At 39.3% G+C, this 21,392-nt stretch overlaps 1 protein-coding gene and 1 long non-coding RNA gene across 13 annotated transcripts in view; one reads left to right on the forward strand and one right to left on the reverse strand.

Moving 5' to 3' along the window:
• Positions 1-9,685: 9,685 nt before the first annotated feature.
• LOC117197712 (uncharacterized) overlaps positions 9,686-21,392 on the forward strand; it is a 180,266-nt gene continuing 168,559 nt past the window's right edge. Inside the window, exon 1 of the long non-coding RNA XR_004478512.2 lies at positions 9,686-12,284. This is a non-coding gene — a long non-coding RNA (uncharacterized LOC117197712). The remainder of the gene's footprint in view (positions 12,285-21,392) is intronic.
• The window catches only part of CC2D2A (coiled-coil and C2 domain containing 2A), a 137,868-nt gene continuing 131,670 nt past the window's right edge, over positions 15,195-21,392 (reverse strand). For 9 of the 12 annotated variants that reach the window (XM_033410666.2, XM_033410664.2, XM_033410662.2 and 6 more), the window contains 4 exons: positions 19,069-19,191; positions 17,755-17,813; positions 16,754-16,931; positions 15,196-15,491 (listed from right to left, as the gene is read on the reverse strand). In XM_033410666.2, the coding sequence (XP_033266557.2) occupies positions 15,303-15,491; positions 16,754-16,931; positions 17,755-17,813; positions 19,069-19,191 (549 nt within the window). In that variant the 3' untranslated portion in view covers positions 15,196-15,302. Of the gene's footprint in view, positions 15,492-16,753; positions 16,932-17,753; positions 17,814-19,068; positions 19,192-21,392 lie in introns of those variants that run through there. The other 3 variants (XM_033410669.2, XR_004478510.2, XM_033410671.2) reach the window with 3 other exon arrangements.

Consider the following 21,392-nt stretch of genomic DNA (forward strand, 5'->3'; position numbering starts at 1 on the left):
CTGCAGTGTTTTGGAATAGTTTGAGAAGGATGGATGTTAACTCCTCTTTAAATTTTTGGTGGAATTCACCAGTGAAGCCATCTGGTCCTGGACTTCTGTTTGCTGGGAGTTTTTTTGATTACTGATTCAATTTCATTACTGGTAATTGGTCTGTTCATATTTTCTGTTTCTTCCTAATTTAGTCATGGGAGATTGTACATTTCTAGGAATTTATTCTATTTCTTCTAGGTTGTCAATTTTATTGGCATATAATTGTTCTCAGTATAATCTTTTACAATTCTTTGTGTTCCTGTGGTGTTAGCTATAATTTCTCTTCTTTCATTTTTAATTTTATTTGGACTCTCTTTTTATGTTGATGAGTCTGGCTAAAGGTTTATCAATTTTGTTTATCTTTCAAAGAACCAACTCAGTTTCATTCATCTTTTGTTTTTTAGTCTCTCATTATTTTCCTCTGATCTTTATTATTTCTTCCTTTCTGCTAACTTTGGGTTTTGTTTGTTCTTTTTCTAGTTCCTTTGGATATAAGATTAAATTTTTATTTGAGATTTTTCTTGTTTCCTGAGGTGTGGGCTTGTATTGCTATAAACTTGCCTCTTAGAACTGCTTTTGCTGAGTTCCATAGACACTGGATCATTGTATTTCCATTTTCATTTGTCTCCAGGTATTTTTTTAATTTCTTTTTTGATTTCTTCAGTGATCCATTGGATGTTTAGTAGCATATTGTTTAGCCTCCATGTGCTTGTGTGTGGGTTGTTTTGGTTTTTTTTTTTTTTTAGGTAGTTGATTTTTAGTCTTACAGCATTGTAGTTGGAAAAGATTCTTGATATGATTTCAGTCTTCTTAAATTTACTGAAACTTGTTTTGTGGCCTAGCACGTGATCTATCCTGGAGAATGTTCCATGTGCACTTGAAAAGAAGGTGTGTCGTGCTGCATTCGGATAGTATGTTCTCTATATATTTAAAATCCATCTAGTGTAATATATCATTTAAGGCCAGTGTTTCCTTATTGCTTTTCTGTCTGGATAATCTGTTCATTGATGTGAGTGGGGTGTTAAAGGTTCCTTCTATTACTGTGTTACTGTCAGTTTCTCCCTTTATGTTTGTTAATATTTGCTTCACCTTGTTAGGTGCTCCTTTGTTGGGTGCATATATATTTATAGCTGTTATGTCTTCTTGTTGGCTTGACCCCTTTTATCATTGGTAATATCCTTCTTTGTTTCTTGTTATAGTCTTTGTTTTAAAGTCTGTTTTGTCTGATATAAGTGTTGCTACCCTGTCTTTTCATTTCCATTCACATGGAGTACCTTTTTATGTCCACTCACTTTCAGTCTGTGTGTGTATTTAGGTCTGAAATAAGTCTCTTACAGGCAGCATATATATGGTTACTTTTTTGTTTATTTAAAAAAATCTGTTCAGCCACTCTAAGTCTTTTGACTGGAGTATTTGGTTTATTTACATTTAAAGTAATTGTTCATAGGTAATGTACTTTTTGCCATTTTGTGAATTGTTTTCTGGTTGTTTTGGTAGTTTTGTTCCTTTTTTTCTTTTGTCTTCTTCCCTTGTGACTTCATGACTATCTTTAGTGTTATGTTTGAATTCCTTTCTCTTATTGTGTGTATTGATTATAGGTTTTTGGTTTTAGGTTACCATGAGGTAGGTAGGAAGATACATAGATAGGTATATGTGATTGTTTAATGTTGATCTTTTTTAGTTTTAATTCATTCTCACAACCCTGCATTTTTACCTCCCTCTCCACATTTAATGTTTTGATATCATATTTTACATCTTTTTGTTTTGTGTGTTTTTTGACTACTTATTGTGGATATAGATAATTTTACTACTTTTGTTTTTTAATTTTACTACTAGCTTTATAAGTGGTTGATATACTACCTTACGGTTTGTTTGCTTTTATTGATGAGGCTTTTGCTTTTTAAATTTTCATATTTCTAGTTGTGGCCTTTTTTCTTCCCACTTAGGGAAGTCCTTTTTTTTTTTTTTTGCTGTATGCGGGCCTCTCATTGTTGTGGCCTCTCCCATTGCGGAGCACAGGCTCCGGACGTGCAGGCTCAGTGGCCATGGCTCACGGGCCCAGCCGCTCCGCGGCATGTGGGATCCTCCCAGACCGGGGCACGAACCCGTGTCCCCTGCATTGGCAGGCGGAATCCCAACTACTGCGCCACCAGGGAAGCCCAGGGAAGTCCTTTTAACATTTCTTTTTTTTTTTTTTAAACATCTTTATTGGATATAATTGCTTTACAATGGTGTGTTAGTTTCTGCTTTATAACAAAGTGAATCACTTATACATATGTTCCCATATCTTGTCCCTCTTGTGTCTCCCTCCCTCCCAACCTCCCTATCCCACCCCTCCAGGTGGTCACAAAGCACTGAGCTGATCTCCCTGTGCTATGCGGCTGCTTCCCACTAGCTATCTACCTTACGTTTGGTAGTATATATATATCCATGCCTCTCTCTCGCTTTGTCACACCTTACCCTTCCCCCTCCCCATATCCTCAAGTCCATTCTCTAGTAGGTCTAGTAGGACACAGTATTTATTCCTGTCTTACCCCTAGGTTCTTCATGACAGTTTTTTTTTTTTTCTTAAATTCCATATATATGTGTTAGCATATGGTATTTGTCTCTCTCCTTCTGACTTACTTCACTCTGTATGACAGACTCTGGGTCTTTCCACCTCATTACAAATAGCTCAATTTCGTTTCTTTTTATGGCTGAGTAATATTCCATTGTATATATGTGCCACATCTTCTTTATCCATTCATTTGATGATGGACACTTAGGTTGTTTCCATCTCCTGGCTATCGTAAATAGAGCTGCAATGAACATTTTGGTACATGACTCTTTTTGAATTACGGTTTTCTCAGGGTATATGCCCAGTAGTGGGATTGCTGGGTCATATGGTAGTTCTATTTTTAGTTTTTTAAGGAACCTCCATACTGTTCTCCACAGTGGCTGTATCAATTTACATTCCCACCAACAGTGCAAGAGGGTTCCCTTTTCTCCACACCCTCTCCAGCATTTATTGTTTCTAAATTTTTTGATGATGGCCATTCTGACTGGTGTGAGATGATATCTCATTGTAGTTTGATTTGCATTTCTCTAATGATTAGTGATGTTGAGCATTCTTTCATATGTTTGTTGGCAGTCTGTATATCTTCTTTGGAGAAATGTCTATTTAGGTCTTCTGCCCATTTTTGGATTGGGTTGCTTGTTTTTTTGTTATTAAGCTGCATGAGCTGCTTATAAATTTTGGAGATTAATCCTTTGTCAGTTGCTTCATTTGCAAATATTTTCTCCCATTCTGAGGGTTGTCTTTTTGTCTTGTTTAGGGTTTCCTTTGCTGTGCAAAAGCTTTGAAGTTTCATTAGGTCCCATTTGTTTATTTTTGTTTTTATTTCCATTTTTCTAGGAGGTGGGTCAAAAAGGATCTTGCTGTGATTTATGTCATAGAGTATCCTGCCTGTGTTTTCCTCTAAGCGTTTGATAGTTTCTGGCCTTACATTTAGGTCTTTAATCCATTTTGAGCTTATTTTTGTGTATGGTGCTAGGGAGTGGTCTAATCTCTTCCTTTTACATGTACCTGTCCAGTTTTCCCAGCACCATTTACTGAAGAGGCTGTCCTTTCTCCACTGTACATTCCTGCCTCCTTTATCAAAGATAAGGTGACCATATGTGTGTGGGTTTATCTCTGGGCTTTCTATCCTGTTCCATTGATCTTTCTGTTTTTGTGCCAGTACCATACTGTCTTGATTACTGTAGCTTTGTAGTATAGTCTGAAGTCAGGGAGCCTGATTCCTCCAGCTCCTTTTTTTGTTCTCAAGATTGCTTTGGCTATTCAGGGTCTTTTGTGTTTCCATACAAATTGTGAAATTTTTTGTTCTAGTTCTGTGAAAAATGCCAGTGGTAGTTTGATAGGGATTGCATTGAATCTGTAGATTGCTTTGGGTAGTAGAGTCATTTTCACAATGTTGATTCTTCCAATCCAAGAACATGGAATATCTCTCCATCTATTTGTATCATCTTTAATTTCTTTCATCAGTGTCTTATAATTTTCTGCATATAGGTCTGTTTTCTCCTTAGGTAGGTTTATTCCTAGATATTTTATTCTTTTTGTTGCAGTGGTAAATGGGAGTGTTTTCTTGATTTCACTTTCAGATTTTTCATTATTAGTGTATAGGAATGCCAGAGATTTCTGTGCATTAATTTTGTATCCTGCTACTTTACCAAATTCATTGATTAGCTCTAGTAGTTTTCTGGTAGCATCTTTAGGATTCTCTATGTATAGTATCATGTCATCTGCAGACAGTGACAGCTTTACTTCTTCTTTTCCGATTTGGATTCCTTTTATTTCCTTTTCTTCTCTGATTGCTGTGGCTAAAACTTCCAAAACTATGTTGAATAAGAGTGGTGAGAGTGGGCAACCTTGTCTTGTTCCTGATCTTAGTGGAAATGCTTTCAGTTTTTCACCATTGAGGACGATGTTGGCTGTGGGTTTGTCATATATGGCCTTTATTATTTTGAGGAAAGTTCCCTCTATGCGTACTTTGTGCAGGGTTTTTATCATAAATGGGTGTTGACTTTTGTCGAAAGCTTCCTTTGCATCTATTGAGATGATCATATGGTTTTTCTCCTTCAATTTGTTAATATGGTGTTTCACGTTGATTGATTTGCGTATATTGAAGAATCCTTGCATTCCGGGATTAAACCCCACTTGATCATGGTGTATGATCTGTTTAATGTGCTGTTGGATTCTGTTTGCTAGTATTTTGTTGAGGATTTTTGCATCTATATTCATCAGTGATATTGGCCTGTAGTTTTCTTTCTTTGTGACATCCTTGTCTGGTTTTGGTATCAGGGTGATGGTGGCCTCGTAGAATGAGTTTGGGAGTGTTCCTCCCTCTGCTATATTTTGGAAGAGTTTGAGAAGGATAGGTGTTTGCTTGTCTCTAAATGTTTGATAGAACTCGCCTGTGAAGCCATCTGGTCCTGGACTTTTGTTTGTTGGAAGATTTTTAATCACAGTTTCAATTTCAGTGCTTGTGATTGGTCTGTTCATATTTTCTATTTCTTTCTGATTCAGTCTTGGAGGTTGTGCATTTCTAAGAATTTGTCCATTTTTTCCAGGTTGTCCATTTTATTGGCATAGAGTTGCTTGTAGTAATCTCTCATGATCTTTTGTATTTCTGCAGTGTCAGTTGTTACTTCTCCTTTTTCATTTCTAATTCTATTGGTTTGAGTCTTCTCCCTTTTTTTCTCGATGAGTCTGGCTAATGGTTTACCAATTTTGTTTATCTTCTCAAAGAACCAGCTTTTAGTTTTATAGATCTTTGCTATCGTTTCCTTCATTTCTTTTTCATTTATTTCTGATCTGATTTTTATGATTTCTTTCCTTCTGCTAACTTTGGGGTTTTTTTGTTCTTCTTTCTCTAATTGCTTTAGGTGCAAGGTTAGGTTGTTTATTCGAGATGTTTCCTGTTTCTTAAGGTAGGATTGTATTGCTATAAACTTCCCTCTTAGAACTGCTTTTGCTGCATCCCATAGATTTTGGGTCGTCGTGTCTCCATTGTCATTTGTTTCTAGGTATTTTTTAATTTCCTCTTTGATTTCTTCAGTGATCACTTCGTTATTAAGTAGTGTACTGATTAGCCTCCATGTGTTTGTATTTTTTACAGATCTTTTCCTGTAATTGATATCTAGTCTCATAGCGTTGTGGTCAGAAAAGATAACTTGATACAATTTCAATTTTCTTAAATTTACCAAGGCTTGATTTGTGACCCAAGATATGATCTATCCTGGAGAATTTTCCATGAGCACTTGAGAAAAATGTGTATTCTGTTGGTTTTCATGGAATGTCCTATAAATATCAATTATTAAGTCCATCTTGTTGAATGTATCATTTAAAGCTTGTCTTTCCTTATTTATTTTCATTTTGGATGATCTGTCGATTGGTGAAAGTGGGGTGTTAAAGTCTCCTACTGTGAATGTGTTACTGTCGATTTCCCCTTTTATGGCTGTTAGCATTTGCCTTATGTATTGAGGTGCTCCTATGTTGGGTGCATAAATATTTACAATTTTTATATCTTCTTCTTGGATTGATCCCTTGATCAATATGTAGTGTCCTTCTTTGTCTCTTCTAATAGTCTTTATTTTAAAGTCTATTTTGTCTGATATGAGCATTGCTACTCCAGCTTTCTTTTGGTTTCCATTTGCATGAAATATCTTTTTCATCCCCTTACTTTCAGTCTGTATGTATCTCTAGGTCTTAAGTGGGTCTCTTGTAGACAGCAAATATATGGGTCTTATTTTTGTATCCATTCAGCCAATCTGTGTCTTTTGGTGGGAGCATTTAGTCCATTTACATTTAAGGTAATTATTGATATGTATATTCCTATTCCCATTTTCTTAATTGTTTTGGGTTCGTTTTTGTAGGTCTTTTCCTTCTCTTGTGTTTCTTGCCTAGAGAAATTCCTTTAGCAGTTGTTGGAGAGCTGGTTTGGTGGTGCTGAACTCTCTCAGCTTTTGCTTGTCTGTAACGGTTTTAATTTCTCCATCAAATCTGAATGACATCCTTGCTGGATAGAGTAATCTTGGTTTCAGGTTTTTCTCCTTCATCACTTTAAATATGTCCTGCCAGTCCCTTCTGGCTTGCAGAGTTTCTGCTGAAAGATCAGCTGTTAACCTTACGGGGATTCCGTTGTGTGTTACTTGTTTTTTTTCCCTTGCTGCTTTTAATATGTTTTCTTTGTATTTAATTTTTGACAGTTTGATTAATATGTGTCTTGGCGTATTTCTCCTTGGATTTATCCTGTATGGGACTCTCTGTGCTTCCTGGACTTGATTAACTATTTCTTTTCCCATATTAGGGAAGTTTTCAACTATAATCTCTTCAAATATTTTCTCAGTCCCTTTCTTTTTCTCTTCTTCTTCTGGAACCCCTATAATTCGAATGTTGGTGTGTTTAATGTTGTCCCAGAGGTCTCTGAGACTGTCCTCAGTTCTTTTCATTCTTTTTTCTTTATTCTGCTCTGCAGTAGTTATTTCCACTATTTTATCTTCCAGGTCACTTATCCGTTCTTCTGCGTCAGTTATTCTGCTATTGATCCCATCTAGAGTATTTTTCATTTTATTTATTGTGTTGTTCATCATTGTTTGTTTCATCTTTAGTTCTTCTAGGTCCTTGTTAAATGTTTCTTGCATTTTGTCTATTCTATTTCCAAGATTTTGGATCATCTTTACTGTCATTATTCTGAATTCTTTTTCAGGTAGACTGCCTATTTCCTCTTCATTTGTTAGGTCTGGTGGGTTTTTATCTTGTTCCTTCATCTGCTGTGTGTTCTTCTGTCTTCTCATTTTGCTTATCTTACTGTGTGTGGGGTCTCCTTTTTTCAGGCTGCAGGTTCTTCCCATTGTTTTTGGTGTCTCTCCCCAGTGGCTAAGGTTGGGTTCAGTGGGTTCTGTAGGCTTCCTGGTGGAGGGGACTAGTGCCTGTGTTCAGGTGGATGAGGCTGGATCTTGTCTTTCTGGTGGGCAGGTCCACGTCTGGTGGTGTGTTTTGGGGTGTCTGTGGAGCTATTATAATTTTAGGCAGCCTCTCTGCTAATGGGTGGGGTTGTGTTCCTGTCTTGCTAGTTGTTTGGCATAGGATGTCCAGCACTGTAGCTTGCTGGTCGTTGAGTGAAGCTGGGTGCTGGTGTTGAGATGGAGATCTCTGGGAGATTTTCGCTGTTTGATATTATGTGGAGCTGGGCGGTCTCTTGTGGACCAGTGTCCTGAAGTTGGCTCTCTCACCTCAGAGGCACAGCACTGACTCCTGGCTGCAGCACCAAGAGCCTTTCATCCACACGGCTCAGAATAAGAGGGAGAAAAAGTAGAAAGAAAGAATTAGTAGAAGTAGAAAGAAAGAAAGGACGGAGGGAGGGAGGAAGGAAGGAAGGAGGGAAGGAAGGAAAAAAAGAAGATAAAGTAAAATAAAATAAAATATAATAAAGTTATTAAAATAAAAAATGATTATTAAGAGGAAAAAAAACGAATGGATAGAACCCTAGGACAAATGGTGGAAGCAAAGCTATACAGACAAAATCTCACACAGAAGCATACACATACACTCAAAAAGAGGAAAAGGGGAAAAAATCATAAATCTTGCTTTCAAAGTCCACCTCCTCAATTTGGGATGATTCGTTGTCTAAAGGGGGGAAGGAAGGAAGGAAAGAAAGAACGAAGATAAAGTAAAAGTTATTAAAAAGTAATTATTAAGAAAAAAAATTTTTAAAACAAAAAAACGGACGGATAGAATCCTAGGACAAATGGTGGAAACAAAGCTATACAGACAAAATCCCACACAGAAGCATATACATACACACAAAAAGAGGAAAAGGGGAAAAAATCATAAATCTTGCTCTCAAAGTCCACCTCCTCAATTTGGGATGACTGGTTGTCTATTCATGTATTCCACAGATGCAGGGTACATCAAGTTGATTGTGGAGCTTTAATCCGCTGCTTCTGAGCCTGCTGGGAGAGATTTCCCTTTCTCTTCTTTGTTCTCACAGCTCCCAGGGGCTCAGCTTTGGATTTGGCCTGCCTCTGCGTGTAGGTCGCCGGAGGGCGTCTGTTTTTCCGCTCAGACAGGACGGGGTTAAAGGAGCCGCTGATTCGGGGGCTCTGGCGCACTCAGGCCGGCGGGGAGGGCGGGGCACGGAGTGCGGGGCGGGCCTGCGGCGGCAGAGGCCGGCGTGACGCTGCACCAGCCTGAGGCGCAACGTGCGTTCTCCTAGGGAAGTTGTTCCTGGATCACGGGACCCTGGGAGTGGCGGGCTGCACAGGCTCCCCGGAAGGGGGTGTGTGGATAGTGACCTGTGCTCGCACACAGGCTTCTTGGTGGCGGCAGCAGCAGTCTTACCGTCTCATGCCCGTCTCTGGGGTCCGCGGTGTTAGCCGTGGCTCGCGCCCGTTTCTGGAGCTCCTTTAAGCAGCGCTCTTAATCCCCTCTCCTCACGCGCCAGGAAACAAAGAGGTAAGAAAAAGTCTCTTGCCTCTTCGACAGGTCCAGACTTTTCCCCGGACTCCCTCCCGCCTAGCAGCGGTGCACTAACGCCCTGCAGGCTGTGTTCACGCCACCAACCCCAGTCCTCTCCTGGCGCTCCGACCGAAGCCCGAGCCTCAGCTCGCAGCCCCGCCCGCCCCATAGGGTGAGCAGATAAGCCTCTCAGGCTGGTGAGTGCCGGTCGGCACCAATCCTCTGTGCGGGAATCTCTCCGCTTTGCCCTCCGCACCCGTTGCTGTGCTCTCCTCCGTGGATTTGAAGCTTTCCCCCTAAGCCACCCGCAGTCTCCGCCCGCGAAGGGGCTCCCTAGTGTGGAAATTTTTCCTCCTTCATGGCTCCCTCCCACTGGTGCAGGTCCCGTCCCTATCCTTTTGTCTCTGTTTATTCTTTTTTCTGTTTGCCCTACCCAGGTACCTGGGGGTTTTCTTGCCTTTAGGGAGGTCTGAGGTCTTCTGCCAGCGTTCAGTAGGTGCTCTGCAGGAGTTGCTCCACGTGTAGATGTATTTCTGGTGTATCTGTGGGGAGGAAGGCGATCTCCGCGTCCTACTCCTCCGCGTCCTACTCCTCCGCGTCCTACTCCTCCGCGTCCTACTCCTCCGCGTCCTACTCCTCCGCGTCCTACTCCTCCGCGTCCTACTCCTCCGCCATCTTCCCGGAAGCCACCTAACATTTCTTGTAAAGTTGTTTTTGTGGTACTGAAGTCTTCTAGTTTTTGCTTATCTGTAAAGCTCTTTATCTCTCCCTCAAATCTGAAGGATAGTCTTGCCAGATAGAATATTCTTGGTTTAAAGTTTTTTTTTTTCATCAGTTCTCTCCCTTCTGACCTACAGGGTTTCTGGGGAAAAGTCAGCTCATAGTCTTATGGGAGGTCCCTTGTATGGATCTAGCTGTTTTTCTCTTGCTGCTTTTAATATTCTCTCTATCTTTAATTTTTTGCCGTTTTAATTATAATGTGTCTTGGTGTGGACCTCTTTGAGTTCATATTCTTTGAGACTCGCTGTTTCCTGGAACTGAATGTCTGTTTCTTTTCCCAGGTTAGTGAAGCTTTCAGCTATTATTTCTTCAAATAAGTTCTCTGCCCCTTTCTCTTCTCCTTCTGGAACCCCTATAATGTGAATGTTAGTGCACTTGACGTTGTCTCAGAGGTTCTTAAACTTTCTCATTTTTTTAAATTCTTTTTTTTTTCAGCTTTGGTATTTCCACTACTCTGTCTTCCAGTTCACTGACTGTTCCTCTGTATTTAATCTGATGATTCCTTCTAGTGTATTTTTTATTTTTATTGTATTCTTCACCTCTGTTTATTTTTCTCTACAGTTTCTAACTGTTAAACTTCTCACTGTGTTCATCTATTCTTCTCCTGAGTTTGTTGAGCATCTTATGATCATTATCTTGAATTCTTTATGGGTTAGATTGCTTATTTCCACTTTGGTTTGTTCTTCTTCTGGGGTTTTGTCTTTTTTCTTCATTTGGAACATATTCCTCTGTCTCTTCATTTTGCCTAATTCTCTGTTTATTTCTATGTAACTAGTAGGTCACTTAGCTTTTATGATCTTGGAGAAGTGGCCTTCTGTCAGAGACATTTAATGGGGCCCAGCAGCACCCTCCCCTCTGCTCACTAGTGCTATATGTTCTGGGGGTGTCCTCTTTGTGGGCTGTGTGGGCCCTTCTGTTGTGGTGGGGCTGACTACTTTGGGTGTGTGGTAGGTGGGGCTGGCCCCTGGCTCAGTTGGCTGCTGGGCCTTGCCTTGTGTGGTGGCTGCTGGCTCACTGGTTGTTGTGGCTGAGTCTACGATGGCAAGCTGCATGTTCCAGGGGGTCCTGGCGCTGGTGCTGGCTTCAGGGGCTGGGGGTACCTGGTGGTGGTGGTGGTCCAATACCAGGTGTGCTGTTAAGCCCCCTGCACTAATAGACTAGAGAGAGTACTCCAGAATGGTGCTTACCAGCACCATTAGTGTCCTAATGGTAGAATGAGCTCCCCAAAATGGCGCCCCCAGTGTTTATGTCTGTGTGGGGAGTCCCAGTTCCCTCCTACCTCTCAGGGAGTCTCTCCAGGATCAGCAAGTTTGTCTGACCGAGATGTCTTTCAGATTACTGCTTCTTCATTGGGACTTGGAGTGATGGAGATTTTGTGTGTACCCTTTAAGAGTGGAGCCCACTTGTCTCTCGCATATGCAAACCCCACTGGCCTTCAAACCCAGACATTCTAGGGGCTCGTCTTACAGGTGCAGGACCCCTGGGCTGGGGAGCCCAATGTGGGGCTTGGACCCCTTGCTCCTTGGGGAGAACCTCTGTAATTGAGATTATCTTTCCATTTGTGGGTCATCTACCGAGGGGTGTGGGTCTTGACCCTACTGTGTCTCTGACCCCCTTAGCCATCTCATTGTGGTCCTTCGTTATATCTTTAGTTGTGGAAAATCTTTCTGCCAGTTGTTCTCATAGATGGTTGCTCTGTAAATAGTTGTAATTTTCCTGAGCCTGTGACAGGAGGTGAGCTCAGTGTCTTCCTATTCCACCATCTTGGCCACACCTCTGTGGATAGTTAATGGTTAATGAAACAATATATACACTTGGTTTAAATTTATATTGAGCTTTGTGATGGATTTTATGAAATATTGAAACTGTTTTTAGAATAAGAGGCAACAAGTAAAACGCCTTGTGTTACCTGACATACATCAAGTGCCACGTACTGGATAGTGTTTTAAGTACTTTAAATACACTGACTTTTAAAATCAGTACAACAATGTGATGAAGTTGGTAATGTGATCATCCCAGTCTTATATATGGGGAAAGTTAAGTAACAGAGAGGTTAAGTAACTTGCCCATGGATTACCCAGCTAGTAAGTGGCAGAACTAGTATTTCTCCAAAGCTCATGCTCTTAACCACTCAACTATCCTGTCTCTATATTGCTATATTGGTAATGACTATTATGGGTCAGACCTTGAATTCTCCTTTGAAGGGTTCATAGTATAAATATCAGAGGCATGTAAACACATAATCATAATTTGATAGGGAAAGGCATAAGGGAATAAAGGTAAAATTTCCTTAACTTGGTTCTTCTGTCTTTATGTTTTTTGTTTTGTTTTGCTTTTAAGTGAGACTGTATTCCAGCTACATCAGTGGTTCTCAGCTGGAGGCAGTTTATCCCATAGAAGACATTTGGCAATGACTGGAAACATTCTTGGTTGTCACAACTTGGCAGAGGGGAAGAATGCAACTGGCAGCTAGTGGGTAGGTGCCAAGGATGCTGTTAAACATCCTACAAAGACCTTCGCAAAAAGTAATTACTTGGCCCAGAATGTCAATAGAGCCGCTACTGAGAAATCCTGTTTTACATATTTCTATTTTGTGTACATCTTTCCGTGTCAGTACGTACCTTTAATTCCTTTTAGTATTATCTGACTTTGGCTTCATCAGTTTGGGCTGTTGTAACAGAGTACCATAAGCTGGATGGCTTAAACAACAGCTGTGTCGGTGCTCACAGTTCTAGAGCCTGGTAAGTCCAGAATCAAGGTTTCGGCAGATCCACTGTCTAATGAAGACTCTTTTTGGCTTGTAGACAGCCATCTTCTCATTGTATCCATGCATGGCATAGAGGGGAAGTAAGCTCTCTCCTGTCTTTTCTTAAAGGGCACTAAATCCAATCTTGAGGGCTGTATCCTTATGATCTAATTAACTCCCTAATTACCTATCTCTCTTTTTTTTTAATTTTATTTTTGGTTGCACCAGGTCTTAGTTGCCGCAGGCAAACTCCCTAGTTGTGGCTTTTGGGCTCCTTAGTCGCGGCTCACCAGTTCCTTTAGTTGCAGCATGTGTGCTTCTTGGTTGCAGCCAGTGGGCTTCTTAGTTGCGGCCAGTGGGCTCCTTAGTTGCAGCTCGTGGGCTCCTTAGTTGTGGCATGCAAACTCTTAGTAGCGGCATGCATGTGGGATCTAGTTCCCTGACTAGGGATCGAACCCCATGTCCCCTGCATTAAAAGGCATATTCTTTTTTTTTTTTTTTTAAAGGCATATTCTTAACCACTGTGCCACCAGAGAAGTCCGTCTCTCTTTTTTTAATTGAAATATAGTTGATTTACAATATTATGTTAGTTTCAGGTACATTACAATACAGTACATTATAGGTTATTACAAGATACTGAATATAGTTCCTTGTGCTATACAGTAGGTCTTTGTTCTTCATCAGTTTTATATATAGTAGTGTATATCTGTTAATCCCATACTCCTAATTTATCCCTCCCCCACCTTACCCTTCGGTAACCATAAGTTTGGTTTCTGTGTCTGTGAGCCTGTTTCTGTTTTGTAAATAAATTCATTTGTATTAATTTTAAGATTCCACATATAGGTGATATATAATATTTGTCTTTTACTTAGTATGATAATCTCTAGGTCAGTCTGTGTTGTTGCAAATGGCAATATTTCATTCTCCTTTATGGCTGAGTAATTATTCCATTGTATATGTATATACACCACATCTTCTTTATCCATTCCTCTGTTGGTGGGCACTTAGGTTGCTTCCATGTCTTGGCTATTGTAAATAATGCTGCTGTGAACATTGGTGTGCATGTATCTTTTTGAATTAAGAGTTTTCGTCTCTTCTGGGTATATGCCCAGGGGATTGAGTGGGATTGCTGGATCATATTGTAACTCTATTTTTAGTTTTTTAAGGAACCTCCCGACTGTTTTCCATAGTGGCTGTACCAATTTACAGTCCCACCAACAGTGTAGGAGGGTTCCATTTTCTCCACACCCTCTCCAGCATTTATTGGTAGACTTTTTGATGATGGCCATTCTGACCGGTGCGAGGTGATATCTCATTGTAGTTTCGATTTGCATTTCTCTAATAATTAGTGATATTGAGCATCTCGTGTGCCTGTTGGCCATCTGCATGTCTTTGGAGAAATGTCTATTTAGGTCTTCGCATTTTTTGATTGTGTTGTTTTTTTGATATTGAATTGTATGAGCTGTTTGTATATTTTGGAAATTAAGCCCTTGTTGGTTGCGCCATTTGCAGATGTTTTCTTACAGTCCACAGGTAGTCATTTTGTTTTGTTTATGGTTTCCTTTGCTGTGCAGAATCTTATAAGTTTGATTAGGCCCCATTTGTTTATTATTTTATTTCTTTTGCCTTGGGCGACTGATCTAAGAAAAAATTGCTGTGATTTATATCAGAGAATGTTTTGCCTGTGTTCTCTTCCAGGAGTTTTGTGGTATTACGACTTACATTTAAGTCTTTAAGCCATTTTGAGTTTATTTTTGTGTATGGTGTGAGGGAGGGTTCTAACTTCATTGATTTACATGTGGCTGTCCAGCTTTCCCAGCATCCACTTGCTGAAGAGACTGTCTTTTCTCCATTGTATATTTTTGTCTCCTTTTTCAAAGATCAATTGACCATAGGTGTATGGGTTTATTTCTGGTCTCTCTATTCTATCTATGTGTCTTGTTTTTGTGCCAATACCATGCTGTTTTTTTTTTAATAGCTATTTATTTATTTATTTTTTTTGCGTTACGCGGGCCTCTCACTGTTGTGGCCTCTTCCGTGGCGGAGCACAGGCTCCAGATGCGCAGGCTCAGAGGCCATGGCTCACGGGACTAGCCGCTCCGCGGCATGTGGGATCTTCCCGGACCGGGGCACGAACCCATATCCCCTGCATCAGCAGGCGGACTCTCAACCACTGCGCCACCAGGGAAGCCCCTACCATGCTGTTTTGATTACTGTAGCTTTGTAGTATTTTCTGAAGTCTGGGAGGACTACACCTCCTGCTTTGTTCAGTTTCCTCAGGATTGCTTTGGCAATTCTGGATCTTTTGTGGTTCCATATAAATTTTAGGATTATTTGTTCTAGTTCTATGAAAAATGTCATGGGTAATTTGATAGGGATCACATTAAATCCATAGATTGCTTTGGGTAGTATGGCCATTTTAACAATATTCTTCCAGTCTAAGAGCATGGGATGTCTTACTGGCAAAGAAGAAGAGCATTCTAGATAGGAGGTGAGCAGGTACAAAAGCATAGAGGAATAAAGCTCATAGGGTAAGCAGGAACTCTTGAGTTGTCACAGTTGAATTTAGGGTCAAAGTGGCAGAGACAAGGCAGACTACTAAATAAAAACTTATTTTGCATATTTTGAAAATGATAATTTTATTTCATTATTTTTCAGTATTTTCTTCCCTTTGATCAAGAGCACTTAAAAAATATTCTCATATCTTAATTATCATTTTTACATGATATAAAACATACAATGAAAAAATTATCTGTTGCGTATAAGGGAGGCAACATAGATCCAAACAGACAAAACATTTTTGGGATATGGGTGGATATATACAGCTAAAGCAAATTCAACATTAGGCGCATCAGTATTATGTACTCCAGTGCTATACACAGCTTCAATTAAAGGCTTCACTTCAGAGTATGGCATGTGAAGGGGAAATCCAGAGAACTGAAGGAAAGCAAAACGAAATTTTTAGTCATTAGTGAACGTGAAGTTTTCACTGTATTTTTTCCCTAAGTAAGTACGTACAGTTCTTAATATTCGTAATAGGAAGTCTTCCTTTTGGATCTTAAAGTCATTTATTTAGTTTTGTTTTCCTGTCCAGCTATATATTAGCAATATAGAAAATGGAGAGAGGCTAAATGTCGATTTTTGTTTTAGTTGCTAACATACTGACTTGGTGTTTAAGACACCTGTTAGTCACCCAGCCACTCTCCACTATTTCCTTCTTTCTTCCTAATAGCCCCAAGTTTGCATAGAAACCCGTGCAATTCCAGGCACCTAGGTTAAGTTAATACCTTCTATCCCCTTGGCCTCAGTGTTGATCTACAGAAAAGAATGTATAATCTAGGAAACTTGAAAGGGATAGTGGCACGCAGATGCTCTGTCCTGCTCAGAGCAATATGTGTGCAGATGTGAGTCCTGCTGGGAACTATTCCAGCCATTTGCTACCACAAGAAAAGCCATCCTGTGGGTGATGCCACCACATGGAGGAGGGCAGAGTGGGAAGACTTGCAGACATGTGGTATAGCCCTGATAGCTACTCACCCCTAACTTTTACCTAAATAAGCCCATAAGTTGTTAATGTTCAAGCTTGTTTGAAGTAAGTTTTCTGTTACTTGAATTGAAAACATCCCAGCTGAAAAATGAGCCTTATAAGGTAAAGGTAATTTTTAGTCAGTGAGTAGAATTAAATGTACAACTTGATTTCATACTGCTTAGCCAGTGAGGCTTACTGTTTTAGTTTGAGACTACTTTCTAGGTTTTAGGATCCAGATAAAGGATGTGAACACACAGCACTACTGACAGGCAGTAGAGAAAGCCTATTAATGAGAATTTTTCTTAGCAGTGAAAAGCAATTAGTATAAAATATCCTTTAAAAAAAAATCTGACCAAGAATGGTTGGTTTCGTCTTTATGCTCAGTTGAGTCTAACATGATTTAGCCAGATATTTTCATTTTATTTAATGCTCTTGCAATTTTATAAAAGATATTATTTTTCATAGGACCCTCCTACAAAAAAAGGTGGTGTTTTGGTTTTATAGAGGCATTTTGCTCTTTAATGGTTAAGTTCATTCTTGAGATCTGAACTTCTAATCACAGTTTTTAGTCTGTGCTGCTTCATCTGTGTACTTTGGGGAGTAATTTAGGCATTTTGATTCCAAAAACCCATAGTACTGAGCAATTTCCAATTTGAAATGAACTACTTACCCTGTAGTCTCCTAGCTGTTTCAGCAGTTCTGCTCTGTGGTTGTCTTCCACATCTTCTCCATGATTTCTTTCTAATAGAGGCAAGAAGTGACGCAGAGTAGAGGTACAGTATCTATTCCACCGAGTCAGATGGCGAGGCCTCCAGTCCATGATTTTTTCTTTTAGTATTTTTTCAATCCTGTTTATAAAAGATAAGTTCTATTTTTTGGTGACTTGACTTTTCCCTTGTAAACAAAAATAAAAAATAGTATTCTGAAACTATTAGAAGAAACAAGATTTTTGGGGGGAATTTGTTGTTCTTAGGATCCCAAATAAGGCTGTATTTGAAATTTGCAGTTGAGAGTAAATTGGTATTTTTTAGTAATAATACCTTAAAAAGGGTCACATTTAATCTTGTGCAGCTTGACATGCTGCTCTTCACACCGCTTGAGACAGTAGAAAGGGCACACAGGATTTGAAACTAGAAAGGTCTGGCTGGGCTCAGAAGCCCCCTTTAACACTTGACAAGTATGTGGACCTCTCTGAGCCTCAGTTTCCACACGTGTGAAACTGGGGAAATAAGTTCTATTTTACAGCATTATAAGTATTATTGGGGCTCAAATAGGCTCTTACTAGCTTTGTACATGTGTTAGGTTTTTAAAATAGCTGAAGTTCACTTAAGCACTGATTGGACAAAATAGGCATATTTAAGCTGAGGGTTATGATATTGTCTGAACAAGACCCATAAATAACATGACGTTGAACTCTAATCTGAGGTAAAGTTTTTGGAGTACTACCTATCATTGCTGGATTTCACTGCTGTATGTCTCACACCATGCTGATGCTAAAGCCTTCTTTTGAGCCTTGGGATTTAGAGATCACATTTGTACTTTGCATCTATAAACATGAATTAAAGTTTAATTGCCCAAATTATTTTACATTGATCCAGGTGGAAAATTGTTTAGTTGGATATTAACACTCCTAGTGACAGACTGCATATGCATTTATGGATATCAAGTGACCTGTCTTGTAGTTCAGCTGCAGCCACTTTGTCGGTGCGCTGGTAAATTAGCTCTTCTGGCTATAAAAGAAAAAATAGTTCAGGAATTTTAGAAATCAGTTACACTTAATTTCAATAGCTATACCTCCTTTCCTAAATTTTTTTTTTAAAATTATGAACTCTCAGACATTCAGTTAGTTAGACATCGAGGATAATGTAACAGATGCAAATATACCCAAGACCTACTTTAAATAAAGCATCACAAATTATAATGCTTTGTGGTTCTTTCTCTGTTTTATCACCCTTTTCTGTCACAGAAGTAACCATGATCTGAATTTGTTTTTTAGCACTCTTTCATTCAACATATACTGAATACCTACTGTGTGCCAGGCACTTACTTACACAAGTGAAGGGGACAGAGCTGTGAATAAAATCCCTGCTCTCATGGTGTTTACATTATAGTCCGTGGAGATAGGCAAATTAGTGAAATGTGTTTATGATTTAACTACAGATGTATGTATCCCTAAACAATATATTGTACTGCATGTTTTCTGAAATTTATGTAATAATTTTATACTGTACACATGCCATTTTTTCTCCCTTAACATTACATTTAGAATAGCAGATACATATTTTCAGCGTGCTTACTAATATTCATGAATATTAATTCATTTGTGTAACTACTATAAAATATTCTACTATATACCATAATTTATCTCTTCTGTTGTTCCAGTTTTAGGCTTTTGCAAACAGTGCTCCTATGAAAATTGTTATGTTACCTTGTATACATGGGAGAATTTCTCTAGGGTGATTTTTCTTAAAACTTCTTTTGGAAAGGTTTGATCCACAGTAAAAAATACATTTTATATTACACACACAGTATCTATATATCTATAGCTATCACATTTAAAGTTTTAGTAAACAGTTCTCTTGCTTACTATTTATAATCTATTACTGTCCAGGACCCTCTAAATTAATGTTATGAGCCCCTCCTGGATCATGCCCTGCAGTTTGATTTCAGGTTTCAATAGCAGTGATGAAATTAATTTAGTGAATTGAGACCAGCATTGAAAAAATTAAATGAAATATATTTTGTAGTATTCTTTTGGGTCATGGGACTCTGTATCAAAACTTACTCTTTCACATATTTGTGTACTGGTTCATGATATGATGGTCTTTCGTATTGGGCTTAACTAACTTTGAAAATGAAATATTATTCTAGACTAAATATCTAGGAGTGGAACTAAGGGTCAAAATATATCTGGCTACCCAATATGACGATATCACATTCCTCACTTTCTATATCTACATTTAATTGTTAATAAAAAAATTATACCTGAACACTGGAAAGGCCAGGATATGGAAGCCTTCTTGAAAAGAAAGATTTCCATAGCTTGGGCTTGGTGACATCAAAATTCATCCTTAATGGGGAATCATATTGTTGAATATTAAACCAAATCTAAAAAAGACAAGACTACATTAGCATATATGGTAGCAGATGTATGTGTATACGTGTGTGTATGTATGTTATATGAAGAGAGACAGCAGAGAGAGACAGAAAGGGAACATGTAGCTTGCACATTTTTTTGTCATTTTGATTTTTAAGACTGATAAGCACTTTATGATCAGTGGCATCATATAGTTGTCACCAGCCATTTTTTTTTTAACATTTTTTATACCTGCAGTTGAGGTGCACCTTACGATTAATTGTAGGTTGATGAAATAAGGTAGTTCCTGGTGATAAGACACTTAGAATCTTTTGGAAGAAGACAGACAAGGCTACTCCCTTCTCGGGCTAGCCTTTCCTAACCTTGCTCTTCCCAGCCTCCTAATTGTGGTAGGTGTCCATCTCTTTCCTTCCACAGCACTCTGTAACCTCAGAGATAGCACCTGTCTTATTGAGGCACTGTAGCATATTAATTCTGGAACCAGACCACTTGCATTTGAATTCTGACTCCAACGTTTACTAACTGTGTGACTTTGGACAGTTTAATTACCGTATGCCTCAGTTTCCTCCTCTGTAAAAGTGGGATGGTCGTACTTAACCTCATAAGGATGATGATAACATTAAATGAGTTGATACATTTATACCTCTTAGAACAATGCCTGGTACATAGTAAGTACTCAATAATTGTTAGCTATTTTATTACTGTTGTTAGTATTTATCATTATTTATAGTTATTTATCTCACTAGACTATTAGATGCTGCCTTGAGGACATTTGCGATGTGCTTTATTCACCATTGTATCATTAGCATCCAGCACAGCTCCTGGTTGGTATGTGGTAGGCATATTGAGTAACTGTGTGCATGAGTGGTGAATTTGTCCATTCAACATAATCAAGTACCTTATATTTAGTCTCAGTTCTAATCACTGTGGATAAAGTTGTGAATAAAACATAGTTTCTACCAGCATGCAGTAGCTAAGGAAAAGACAGTGCAAACAAACAAATACATGGGATATCAGATGATACAAGATGTGGTAGATTGCATCCCTGGCCCCAGTTCCTCACCCCTTCCTATACCCACAGCCTTTGCCCTGTTACTTTGCAGTTACTCCCACTAAAAGGGCAGAAATGTATTTCCTTGCCTCTTGACTTTTGGTCAGTAGAATGGGATAGCAGTGTCATTATGTGACTTCTGTGTCCAAGCTGAAGCAACTCTGTGTGTTCCTGCTTGCCCTCTTGTGCCTCTGCCAATTGTCATTGCCCTGAGTCCCAGAATAAAAAGGCATGGAGCAGGGCTCTCCCAGCCTAGGTCAGCAGAACCATCCCAGCTGACTCAGATCCATGAGAATAATTGTCTGAAGCCATTTCTTTTGGGGATGGGTTTTTGGTATTTTGTTGTGGCAAAAGCTAACCTTACGAGGGCTATGGAGAAAACTATGCAGGAAGAGGTGAAATTTTAGGGTAGGCAGAGACGTTTTCACTGGAAAGAGCATGAAGGAGTGAGGGAGAAATTAATGAAGATACCTGGTCAGGGGAAGGGTCATCTATGCAGAGGAAATAGCAGATGCACAGTGTGTCTGAGGGACAGCAAAGAAGACAAAGTGACTTCAGAGGAGTGAGCAAATTAGAGCAAGAAAGAGATCAGCAGAAGATGATGGGGGCAGGGCAGCTGTCAGATCATAGAAGGCCTTGTAGGCCATTTTAAAGATTGAGGCTTTGACTGTTGAGTGAGCCAGGAAGCCACTGGAGTGTTTTATGCAGATGAGTGACATAATTTCCTTCTATTTTAACAGGAATATTCCTTGCTCTTTCGAGATTAGACAGCAGGGGGTAGGGGCAAGCCGTTTAAAGAAGGCAGGGTCTTTAAGAACTATAATTTGTCTGTAGGGTAGGGAATGTGCAGAAAGTAGTGGGAAATAGCACTGGAAAAAAAGAAGTCAGGTTACGTAGGGCTTTCAAATCCAAGGTGAGACATTTATTTTTAAATCTGTATACGGTGAGGTACCCTCAGTACTTTTTGAGCCATTGAATGATGAAAGCTGAAATTCAGTAACAGGTATGTATCAGTGTACCAAATAATGGACTGAATTGGAGACAAATTATTTAGTTGGCTACTTATAGTAATGCAGGATGAAACAATAATGATATGACCTGGAAACAGAAGAGGCAGAATCTATATGAGTTGGTATCAAAAGGATTGAAGTAGGAGGAAGT

Source organism: Orcinus orca, chromosome 4 (assembly GCF_937001465.1).
Source record: "Orcinus orca chromosome 4, mOrcOrc1.1, whole genome shotgun sequence".
In the NCBI taxonomy this organism is placed as follows: Eukaryota; Metazoa; Chordata; class Mammalia; order Artiodactyla; family Delphinidae; genus Orcinus; species Orcinus orca.